Below are 13236 nucleotides of genomic sequence, written 5' to 3' on the forward strand. Positions count from 1 at the left end.
ATTAATGTTACATTAAGTCAATAATAAATTTTGGAGTACTTTGATTACGTCATGACGTTAGCATAAAAACTATAATACATAAAAAATTGCGCATAAGTCAGTACCAAGAAGGCACAGTTTTTTTATAAAGACACTTCTATCATGCATTGTTAATTTGAGAAATATGAAGTGTATCCATTTAAAATGGCAACACATTCTGTACTTTTATTCCCAAGGTATTTGGCAATATGTAGCAATGCCTCCATTTGACTTATTTTTTCAACATTTGCTACTTTTCAGGCAGTGCCCTATAGGATATTGATTTTATGCCAATACTGAATACTGATATAATCAGGTAAACAAGATCACAATAAACACCTGTGTGGTCTGAAAGACATACGGTACTTGAATCATACTGTCAGTGTCAGTAAATTTCATCAAACTTACTAAAGCATGGAGAAATTCACCTGTTGCAGGAACTTTTTGATCGCCCCTCGTATGCGCTAAATACATGGTTTACAAACACATAAAAAATATACACCAAGGTGGCAGCAAAATAATTTTTTCTTGGGCTGGGCAGGTGCCCCTAAAATGGGTAGTTTTCACAAGAAATCCTTAAAAAGAAAGAGGCCCTTTAAATTAAAGGGCCCCTTTTTTAAGGATTTTTGAAGTTTAATAGGCTAAATGTAAGTCATTAGCCCATAGGCCTTGATTAGCCTCATTGATTCTATTTGGCTAGCCTGTCCATCTATTTAACAGGTATGTTTTCATGGGTCTCCTTTAATTTTTTTTGAAAAACACAGTAAATTTAAACAGAGTCCCATTTTTCATACGCTATGCATCAATTTCAAGTGCTACAAATATCAAATTAGTAGAAATATAGACCTATAATATTATTTTTCACCAAAATATTTAGATATGGGTCAATATGGTACAATCACCCTTAGGAGTGGGTTAAGGGTTTGGCAGCTCGAGCTCCACACCTCGCCCAAAAAAATTCAAGTACCGGTGGTATCCACAAATCTGAAAATGCCTAAAATTGGGCAATTACTGCCCAAGAAATTGTTTAATATCAAGAGATTTTTTTGCTTTGACTAAGAGGGCATTTTTACCAACCTTGTAGCTGTTATCTGAAAACTAAAAGTTGATTTAGCCCCTGGATTTCACTTGATTCCACCACAATTTGATCAATTATTGTGTAACATTTTATCAACATAATTATTTGGGACCCTCTTTATAGCTGCTTTGTGCATAGACAACTCACCTACTATGGCCGTGTTTGTATCTGTAGCCGCTCTCCCTGACTACCTGACGAGCTAAGGGGAATAACTTCTCTCTTTGCGCTAACAGGTAGGGATCAAGATCGCAAAGCTGGGCAGCTGCTTCATTCACCGTCACCTGCAAAATAACATGAGGAAAACATAAGAATAACCATATATCAAAGATGTAGCAAACAATGTATAGGCCTAATGCCCCCAAGCTAAGGAATCCAAACAAGCAGAATCTTTTTTATGATATTTTCTGTGTCTATAGTCTGTATACCTTCCTCGAGTCAGTAATGTAGATATTGTTTTTTATTGTATCTCTAATGTAATGATGAGAAGTATATTAAAGTATACAATTTCATAAAGGAAATGATGCAAGGAATCCAACTAGCATAACAGATTCCTGTAAAAAATAACAGTTTTTGAGAAAATCTCCAAATTTGATTTTACTTTACGGACTTGAGGAAGGTAGTAATTATATGGATTATACATTGCCTAATCAGAAAAGCATTATTACTGATATAGTACAGAAGTTTCTAGCATGCCCAGGCATCAAATCAGATTGGATAGAAGTACAATAGATCAGTTGCTTAATTAAATGCTATGACCCCCGCACTAATGAGCCATCTGATTTAGTCAAAAGTGGCACTATTATATTATCTCGCAGGTAATCAGATCATGATATCCATATTTAAAAATAATCTGATGATACGGCGAACAAAGAATCATAAATGATTATTCTACAGGTTAAAGGTATTGATATGATCTGACATTCTGACTTAATTAAAAGTGCACACCGCTATACATGTACATGTATATGCACAATGTCTCATAGCATATCCCAGTAAATTGCCTACTTTGGACTCCCACCTAATGACCTACCTCATGCAGAGTAAGCGGTTTGTCAGACTTCCTTTTGGAATCAAATCGTCCATAAATGGCTGACCATTTTCGGATTTCAGCAAGTCTGTCAGGGTGTTCCAATGACATGTCAAATATGTGTTGCAGATCCTTCACAAGTTTCCTACAGATAACATATACCCAATTAGTAATTAATGTTTGAAAACTGAAATTATTACTTGTTAAGAGAGAAATCAAAGATATGCCTTGCTAATAAATGCACAAGCCTCAAGGCAGTGAATTAAACATGTATTGATTCAATGCAAGTGTATTGATTCAAAGTGTTCTAATTGAAGGGAAGGGGGTGGCAAGTGTTTATAACATAATTGGGTCGTTTTTACATAAAGAGAAGAATTTTCAGTAACCTTTGTGCTGACTGGGGCACAAATGGGGGAAAAAAGCTCAAGTTTGGGGAAAACATGGCGCTTTGAAATTCAAATTGAGCGTTGGAATTTGTTTTCCAAAAGAAATCTGGAAATGCTGCCTGACACTATGCTGATTTTTTGGTACCGGTACCGGGTAGGTGACATTCTGTTGTGACATATTCATGGGCTTTTAATTAAGTTTATGCAAATATGTGTCAGTGGTCATGAAAAGACTCATAAGATACTCCTAAGATAACCTCTGCCCCTAAAGTTTTTGTCAGAGAAGAACGGCACTTGTTTACATTTTGTGAGCGTGCAGAACGTATTCATGGAAGTGGGGTTCTAATTGGCTGAATCAATCGTCTGACAATCATAGCAACAGACCGGTAACCTGATTGTCCGATTGTGCGTCAAATCATTGGTTGGTGCAGATCGATGCCCTTGAAGCTCTGTGTATGTCGCTCATTAACAGGGCGCTTGCGTCAATCTGAGCAAGGGACTGCCGTTCTTCTCTGAAACCCAGTGAAGTAAACTCCTCTATTGCCTGAAACTGCTACATGTATGTCACTTGGAAAATGTACGATTCAAATTCAGTCTTCTTCATATGGCCAACAGATAAATGAAAAAAAAAGTCTGGGAAAGAGGAAATTTTTTTTTTAAATCCTGAAGAATAAAAGATGCATCCATCTCACCTGTTGAGTATTGGAGGTGGGGATAAAGATGGTTGTTCATTAGACATCACTATTTCAGCAGCTTCTTTCAGACTTTCTACTGTCTCTCTCATTAATATTGGGTTCTCTTCATGATTTATTAAACCAAAATCACCGGCCCCAATCCTTGAAGATGACGTCGACAGGGGAGACGCTATCTGTGGCATGCTACCGCTAGCTGTCATCGACATCAGCAATGCTTGGTCTTGTATCGACCCTGCCGATGCAGTAAACTTATTCTGTAGGCTTGCTTTATTAGGCTGCGTAGCTTGCAGTCCTAAACTAAACGGAATGGCTAGATTTTGAGGTGGCGATGTCAATGGTGCGTTGAATTTCTCGGGATTGGTAACCCAGTCCTGGAGAGCCTTCTGTAGCCTTCGCACATGAAGCGGCTTGCTGGACATCCCAACCAATGCCATGATCTCCAAGAACTCTTCCTCGCTGGCCTCGCATAGTTGCTGTACATCATCGCCTCCTTGTTGAATGAAGCTGTCATAGTAGGTCAGTAGGTTGGCTTTCTCAAGGACGCGATATAAGTGGAGCTCACTCTGATTGGTAGGTGTATTGGTTATCATCGCCATGGTGGGTTCACTGCAAAATTTTAAAAGAAAATGTAAAACATAGAGTTGTTAAAATTAAATGGACAAACAAATTTTTTGTGTTTAAAACAGCCTAACTACTAAACCAAATGATCGACAATCATACATGGAGGTGTACAGTATATTAAATGCAGTCCATTTCGAGAATATACTTTTAGCCATATTGTAACATTTCCATAATGTCGCCAATGAGACCCACTCCATCCCCGGGTTGGTTCTTTTGATGTGTAACAAACTTCTCCAACGCCATGTACGTACAGTGTTATATGGGTCCACTTATGTCCACTTGTTTATTTTGTGCAGAAATTAAGGGATCCAAAATGAGCGTTTATTATGCGTTTAAACAGTATTTTTGTGGGACATGAGAGCACCTCAGACCTATCGAATTGCATTCTGAATACTGAAGCATGTCTTTCTGATATCAAATAATTTTCATTTTTTAAAATCACAATATAATACAAATTTTATGACAAATTATAAAAATTTGATATTTTTTTAAAATTTTGATATATACAGTCCTCGAAGTAAATTATATAAATCTAATGATATATTCTTAAAGTGTATGTAGCAGGGAGGAAAAGCCGATGGTCAATTGAAAATTTTGACCTTTCATATTGAAGATATGGATTTTTTCCCAAAAAGACCTAATTTTTTTGGTGTTTTGGGAAAAAAATCCATATCTTCAATACTGAAAAGGCCAAAATTTTCAATTGATCGTCGGCTTTTCATCCCACCTACATACACTTTAAGTATAAATCATCAGATTTATAAAGTTTACTTCAAGTACTGTTAAATATCAAAAATATCAATTTTAATGATTTGCCATAAAATGTGTATCAAATTGCGAATTTCAAAAAATCAAAATTATTTGATATCAGAATGACATTCTTGGTATTCAGAATGCAATTCGATATGTCTGATGTGCTCTAATGTCCCAAAATAAATACTGTCCAAACGTTCATACCCCAGCCCTTAAGACTCTCAATAATTTGTAGTGGACAAGGAAAGACTGGGATGTCAATACTGAACATAAGTGTCATTCTTCTTGCTGTAACTTGCAAGTTCAAAGAAATCAATCTGTTGTTTTCCATTAACAGTGTATGGTACCAAAGTCTACGGCTAGGCACATGCTGAAGCTAAAGATTAAAAGTCAAATTTGATATTCATTTGGTGCTTCATCATCAGTATGATTGGGGGCCAGGGGTGAAAGCGCTATTTACAAATCCATTGTTGTATATATTCTATTAAGATTAATGACATAATCAAAAAATAAAATAAAATGGTAAGAAACATTGTATAATAATTAGTACTATAGTAGGCCTACACTACACATACAGTTTATACATGCCAAAATATTGGTACTCCTACAATAATCATTTATTGGTCCCTAATTGTAGACACTTTAATTGGGGTTCAACTGATGAGTGCTTTAGGCATGATATAAATATGTGGTGTAAGTTTGATAGCAGAGGCGGATTTAAGGAAAAGGGCCCTGTCAGCAAAATATTCTGGGGGCCCAATGGTAAAGAGTTGAAATCAGGAACGTACCTGGATTTTTGTCGGGAGGAGAGTAAGAACAAAATTTGATAGTGATCATTAGTTTGGCCCAATGTTATGAGATACGTGCGCGTAGTGCGCAAACATTCATTCCATTTCATAAGTAAAAGTTGATGTAGGCCTATATTATTTCGGTAAAAGAACAAGGAATATTTCCTTTTCTGTTTTTGCTTGATAGTCAAGAAGCAAGCAAAATCACAGATTAATGGTCATATAATCTGATCTCAAGGAATACGAAGCCAATACGTTGGTACGCGTGAATTTTGACATTAGGGGGATGGGGTTGGAAAAAAAAAATCTTAAATCCAGGACTTTTTGGCGACAAATTATGTTTATGACACAAATGTGCGCGAAAAATGTTGCCATTTTTAAACCAAACTGTTAAAATATGGTGCAAAAGAAGGGGGATTTATCCCCATTCCCACACCCCCGGATCTATGCACCTTAGGGCCGGATTTGCCTTTTTGGGGGTCCTGGGCCCAGCCAAATTTGGAGGGCCCAAACTCACTGTAAGGAAGGCATATGCACTCAAGTGGCTTAATTTAATTTGATTACGTATTTAAGATTGCGGCAGAAGCATAACAATTTAGAGAGAGTCGGGCATGCACATTTTGTTTTCGATTTTACTATGACATTTGCGGGTGAAGCAGGGAAAAAATGAAGGTGATGTAATTTTACCCTATTTTGGCCCAAAACATGGTGTTTTAGGTCTACAAAGGAAGGTGCACATGGCAATTGGGAGGGAGGCACATTTTGAGGGCCCTGGGTCTGGGCCCATTTGGGCTCTGTACCCAATAATATATATATATACCCATGTAAAGGTACACTGCCCAAGTGCTGAACCATGAACTGTTATTGCTTTAAATTACTGTTTAAAAACATTTTAGGCCCCGGGGACCTATAATATTTGACCTTTGGAACTCATGAATAGTTATTGAGAAACAACCGGCCCTTTGTATTGACATTTGGGCCCCCGGGAACTCTTGATCTTGGGTATCCGGCCAAAATTGGCAAAATTCATATCTAAGGGGAAAGACCTTTAGGCTTAAGTGCATCACGGTCCACATACGGGGTCCTTTGTACATGTTGTAGTGTTAGAGCCAGCTTTGATGATACGCTTATATCTAACATTGGGGGCCCTGGACCCATACGAGATGACCTACTTGTATTTTGAGAATGTGTAATGTACCAATTCATAGTCCTGATTCTATAGAAATTGTATTCCCAAATATAAATTTGGGCAGCTAGGGCCCTTGGCTTTTGATCTCTTGCTGTGCCAAAACGGGCAAAATTTAATGAAACTTTTTAAGAATCATAAATGCAGGCATAAATAGAATGTCCTCTTGCATGTACGGGCATATATAACCTTTTCAGTACTATTCTACCCACCGGACCTTTGAACCTTGTAGAAAACAATTAAAGCAAAAAAAAAAAAAAAAAAAAAAGCAGGGGGCCCTTTGGCCAAAATAAAAGGGGGGCCTTGTCAGCACTTGCTGACTTGCTGACAGCTTAAATCCGCCACTGTTTGATAGAAATACCAATTTTCATTCTAAAACTGTCAAAGCAAAATACAAAAGTAAATGATAAAACAAATTCCTTAGACAATCAAAGTTGGCACACTTTGACAATGAAATTAGTATACATTGTAACAATGTTTGATGATAAGTACAAACCTTCTATTACCCTTTCCCTCCCCCATTCCTCTCCCTCAACCAATATTGCAGAGACTGGAGAGCCCAATGTCAAAATTGCTTTTCAACATTGAATTGGGGGAGAGTGTGGCAGTTTACAATTAGGGCAGAGTGTGCCAAAATTAAATTCCTTGATTGTAGCTTTTCGTGTTTTTCCTGAACCACAAATAACTCTGGACTTTCCAGTTCATTTCCCAATGTGGGTGTGGGGGGTGTGTGTGGGAGTGGGTGTGGTGTATGTGTGTAGAGGGATAGTAGTAGAGGGACATACCGGTACCTCATACAGTAGTTATAGTTTGGGCAGGATCGTAAATTTATGGAGAAGTAACTGGCATCTTGTATTTTTTTAGACATTTTTCAAGGTAATCCTACTCTCAACATTGTCATTAATATTTTTAAAAGCCGATATCTCAATTTTCATTTACCATAACTTACGAACTCAATATATCTTCGCTTATGAATGTCCTATTTCGTTGGGGAAAATGGTGCTGTGGAGCAAAATATCAAAGTTATGTAATAAAAATTCCTTTAAAAAGGAATGGGTGCCCAACCTCAAAAAATAACATGCCCAAAAGTGTCTGTTTTTCACATAACATGTCACATATCAGTGGCCCTCTTAGCCACAGTCATGATTGTGTGGTTCTCACTCTTCTCAGCAGAAACATTTTGTGTAATATCTGAATTGATAACATGGCATTAAACAAAGTCTCCAATGGGACACACCCTTCATCATAAGAATCAGCTTGACATTTAAAAGTAAATAGTAATATTATAACATCATCATCATCATTCCCTTCCTCCTCCTTGCTAATCATCACTGTGATCAGTGTCATGACCATCATTATTCATCATCAGCGTTGCGCCTTTTTGCTCACCATCGCCATAACCATCACCTGTCTAATTCATCATCGATCATCATCATCATCACTATCATCATCATGATGTCCTTTATCATTGTCACAGATTCACTGTCACCTAATTCCAATCTTTTCAGCTTCACACAGAATTTAATATCAGTCAACACCACAAGTAGAGAGTGGGGTAGGCTCTTGAATTTTAAGTGATTCGCTAAATCAGGAAAGGTCACATTTTGGCTACGTTTTAGGAGTTCATCCGTACAGATTCTTCTACATGCAATTGAATGGAGCTTTAAAATGAACAACATTGCCGATTTCTTCCGTTTTGCCCATTAAAAAAATAATAACAAAAATCCAAAATTGTCATATCTGTCACTTTTTAAGCAATTCCTACAAATCGTAACATTTTAACACTTTTGCTGGGATCATCTTTAAAAAGCTTTAATCTGTAAAACAAGGCAGCTAATCATTGTTATGTTTAATTGCTACTAAAAGACAAAAAAAAGGATGTCTCTGACTGAGCTTTTGAAATTCATTGCTGAATGCATACCCCTTTTTTCTTTTCCTTTTTTGCCGGACTCAAAACTCAAGTCAAAAAGTTTGAGATGCTTGAACTAACATTTTAATGGAAATATTTTCACAAATTTTTGTTTAAATAAAAATTCCCTTTAAAAGGGAAGGCCAGCGTCAATGCAGAAGAGGTCTTGTAAATAGTTTGGGTCACCGTGAAAGGCATTTTTAGGATCACGCTTACATCCATGTTACATGACAGTTCACCAAACCATCAATGGTGAGAACATGCACACTGAAACAGCAAAACACATTAACTCCTATAACTCCTGTATCAACTCTTTAATTCATTACTCCAAATTGTTCTGTATTTTTGTCTTTACTGCCTTTTACCCATGCTTATTATAAAAATCAAGAAATACACTGCAGTTGTTAGTTAATTCGCTATGTTAACTCAACTTACATGCACATTTTATTTTAAAATAATTTTATATTATTTCTATAAGTAGATAGTGGCAAGCACATGATAAAGGACTGATCATTCACTACAATCTTCACTTTTAAACTGTATTTTTTGAATGTGTTGATTGTTAGTCCGAAACTCCTGCAAAGCTATGGACATGGCATCTTACCTACTCCATTCTGTAGTCTGCATTGTGTGTTTTCTCAGTCTTCAATCATTTTGTTGAATGTAATTTTATGAATCAAATAAAAAAGATAGAAATTGGCCTCACTTTAGTTATGTGTCATTTTACAGTATTTATAATTTATAAAGTAAGACAATAATTTATTTATTTTCTATAAGTGCATGTCAAAATATGGGATATATTGTTCAATATTATAGCTAGCCCTAAAAACTTTATTTTCAATCGGATTTTTCCGTTGAAAAGACAAAACTGATGTTAAAGATAGCAATAATATCATCAATAACATTTTGAGTCAATTTTATCCATAAAAGCGATACAGGATAGGATAGATAATTACTTTGACTTCAATGTGGTCCATATAATGAAGATTTTGATTCCACAACATTATTAGATCTGTTATCAACATATCAATTATGCACTCACAGGCAACCAAACATCATGCTATCAGTAGTCCACTGTTATGACCTCGTGATCATTCCCTCGCTTTGACCATGTCATTTTTTTGATATGCTGATTGCTGAACAAGTTTATGTTTATATGTGTAGGCCTAACCTATGATAACTTTTAAGTCATAATTAATTCAAACATAACTTTGGCAATACTCAATCGTTTTTCATACGTTCGTTGAAGCTGCAAAACATACATTCTTTTCCTTACCGTCGAATTAGCAGACATCAAAAACATTTCCACCAAAGTAAAAATAATAATTCATACCAATAGAAGAAGGCTATAATCTTAGCTAATCTTTAGTTTGTACACTGATTAGCCCATCTCAGAAATTAGGTACCAACGCCCTATTGCGCTGTTATCATAGCCTACACATATAAACATAAACTTGTTCAGCAAAAACATGGTCAAAGCGGGGGAATGATCAGCTCCCCAAGTTCTTGTACAGTATAACCAAGACAAACAGGTGTCAGTAATAGTTCCTTGCCCAGGGCTGCAGGGCAATTTCAAATATTGGTAATTATTTTGACACAAGAACAATAAATTATAAATACAGTACATGTGAGGCTTTCTAATGCATAAAATTTCAACAAAATGCCACACAATGCAGACTATTACAGAATGGAGTAGGTAAGATGCCATGTCCATAGCTTTGCACAACAATCAACACATTCAAAAAATACAGAAAAGTGAAGATTGTAGTGAATGATTCCTTTATCATGTGCTTGCTACTATCTTATAGTAAACTATACATTGCGAAATAATATAAAATTATTTTAAAATAAAATGTGCATGTAAGTTGAGTTAATATAGCGAATTAACTAACAACTGCAGTGTATTTCTTGATTTTAATAATAAGCATGGGTAAAAAGCAGTAAAGACAAAACAGAACAATTTGGAGGAGTAATGAATTAAAGAGTTGACAGGAGTTATAGGAGTTAATGTTTTTTGCTGTTTCAGTGTGCATGTTCTCACCATTGATGGTTTGGTGAACTGTCATGTAACATGGATGTAAGCGTGATCCTAAAAAATGCCTTTCACGGTGACCCAAACTATTTACAAGACCTCTTCTGCATTGAGGCTGGCCTTCCTTTTAAAGGGAATTTTATTTAAAAACATGCATATTGAACCATAGATATTGGAACATATCTGTGATTAAACTTTTTCAGGAGAATCAGTGCCTACAGCAGATGCATACGTACAGGCATGATCTACATGGAGAGCACAAAGTCTATGATAGGGGCATTGGAATTGAGCAGAATGAATTTCATGGGGATCAAAAAATTTGCATATAATTTGGTTACTTTTGCTCAGCTAGAATTTTTGATGATTTGTTTGTTAAATTACTGTGGAGGGGGACAGGCACAGGCAAGTGGGGATGGAGGTGAATGGGTGGGGTACTGCCACAGAACAGGATGGAAGGAAACGGTGCAACATATTGGGGTGAGGAAAATAAATCTAAATACTTACACCTTGATCAGATTAGCAATAGAGCAGGTGTGATCATCTAATTCATTTGTGTCCGCAAATAGCTTTTGACATTTGTTGCAATACAAACACTTGTGATGCGTGCCGACCTTGTACCTCTGATTGCATAGGGCACATTGTATGGAGTCTATATTCTCTTGACCTTGATGATTTGCTGATCTATGTTGCTGCAGCCTAGCATGCGAAGTGAAGGTCTGCTCGCACTGAATGCACGTGTACACATCCTGATCGGGTTCAGGAATACACCTGTGTTTCGACAAACCTCGTTTGGATTGGAATGCTCTACTGCAGGTATCGCAATACAAGCATGTGTGCTGCTTGAGTCTGCCGAGCGACGTGAATGTTTGCTTGCACTTATCACACGCTAGGCCTACATCATCATCTTTGGAGTGCTTGCGGCACCTGTGCATGTCCAATCGCTGAGCTGAAGAGAGGACTCTCTTGCAGGTCTTACAGAATAGGCACCTGTGCTGTCGCAGTCTACCGAGTGACGTGAAAGATTGCTCGCAATATTCACACGTATTGTCCGTTTCGTAAGTCTGATCCCATTCCTCCATCGTTGCATACTGATACTCCAAGTAGGAGGCCAGGGGTTTACAGTCATGTTCCTGGAATTCAGTCTCTGCATCATACTGCTGTCCGCACTGTTCACATTCAAAGATGTTGCCGTTGGTGGTGTGTGCACCCTTGTTTCCAAGGAGGTAGTGCATGGTGGACTGGCCAGTGAGCTTTGGAGAAAACAGCATTTAAGAAATCATGACTCCATCTTGATAGTGGTATTTGGTGAAACATTTCTGAGATATTTATAAGATACGAGACATGCAAACAACAGCTAGTAGAGCATGCATTACAAATGTGATGTGGGTAATCCTGAAGAATGGAGCAGGAACACTGGTTACGGGGTCACACCGTCACATATGTATCTTATAAAATCGGGCCTTTGCATAAATAAAAGTGAGCCAGTAAAGTGCCAAACCAGAGCCACTGCCAGTAATCAAGACTATCAGACTTTCTGGTGTAATCCTCAAAGAGTCGTCATCTTCTCCATTCAATGGGCATCACTCCTGGGGGTAAGTGGAAACGACATGTTCCCCCACTTTTGGGAAAATTAGCCACTTTTGTTCTCTTCCACTGCTTTGTAGCAATAGGATCAATGCCCCCCCACCACTGCCCCTCTTCCGTCCCCCTTTTCTTTTCCTGTTTTTTTTCCTCTTCTCTTGATATCCCTTTTCCCATTTATCTTGTCTTTATCTTATCTTTCCTCCAGAGGATGATTTAAGGAAGCCCCATCATGCACTGTAAAAGTGTTATCACTAGAGTTTCATTCAACTGCCACTTTACTTTTCAAATCCCATTGAATTCTGTGCAAAAGATGTTGTTTTAGAATCGTGAGTGTGTCATTATTACTTGGTCGATTTCAGAACAAAAGTGATGTATGCATGAAGGATAAATCACACCTTCTGTAGATAACATAAAATGTGAAATCGACCAACATTTTGAATGTTTTTTATTGTAAATATATCTGTCCAAATTCAAATTTAACCATGCACGTCTATGCAGTGAGCGAGCAGTGGTGTCATGTTCACTCACGCACCCCTGCTAACCGCAAGTTGACCCCGTGGAGTGATGGGTAGTGCTTAAATCATCTTCTGTCTTTCCTCATTCCTATTGAAATTCCCATTTTCCTTATCCATTAATTCTTCTTCCTTGCCATTTTTTCCTGTTCTGATCTTTAGGGCAGGGGGGGGGGTCTAGGGGATGTCCCTCCCTCCACTTTTTTTTTTCATTCTTTTCAGCCACTTTTTGACAGTTACGGCCAAATCCCCTCAGAGTCTGCATGAGTACTATAGTACTAAAACAGGCCCTATTCATCCGACTATCCTGTTGTTTTGAAAACTCGATTGCTCATGATCTTTGCAACTGTTTGTTCAATTTCCATGGTGTTTTCTGCAAAATCCAGATTTGTAAATGCTTTTAACAATCCTATATAAAATAAACTGAAAATTTAATATTTCCGAGTTGCGACCTATTTTGCTTGATCGCATCACATAATAAAAGTTTAATAATTATCACAAACTCACTGAGTCAGTTGCACACAGTACACATTACGACTCATATATACACCATTTTAGAGTGCTTTGATATTTTTAAAGTTCATTGTTTTCCTTCCAAAGCCATGTAAAATCAGACTGAGGGATCCATCTCTGGCTTATTTGTGTGA

General features: G+C 37.2%; 1 protein-coding gene across 4 annotated transcripts in view; it reads right to left on the minus strand.

Moving 5' to 3' along the window:
• Positions 1-13236, minus strand: part of LOC140142907 (uncharacterized) — a 48241-nt gene that overhangs the window by 30785 nt on the left and 4220 nt on the right. For 2 of the 4 annotated variants that reach the window (XM_072164930.1, XM_072164929.1), the window contains exons 2-5: positions 10998-11743; positions 3202-3810; positions 2127-2268; positions 1244-1377 (exon numbers count right to left, since the gene is read on the minus strand). In XM_072164930.1, coding sequence (XP_072021031.1) covers positions 1244-1377; positions 2127-2268; positions 3202-3810; positions 10998-11725 — 1613 coding nt within the window. In that variant the 5' untranslated portion in view covers positions 11726-11743. The remainder of the gene's footprint in view (positions 1-1243; positions 1378-2126; positions 2269-3201; positions 3811-10997; positions 11744-13236) is intronic. The other 2 variants (XM_072164931.1, XM_072164932.1) reach the window with 1 other exon arrangement.

Source organism: Amphiura filiformis, chromosome 20 (genome assembly GCF_039555335.1).
Source record: "Amphiura filiformis chromosome 20, Afil_fr2py, whole genome shotgun sequence".
Classification (NCBI taxonomy): Eukaryota; Metazoa; Echinodermata; class Ophiuroidea; order Amphilepidida; family Amphiuridae; genus Amphiura; species Amphiura filiformis.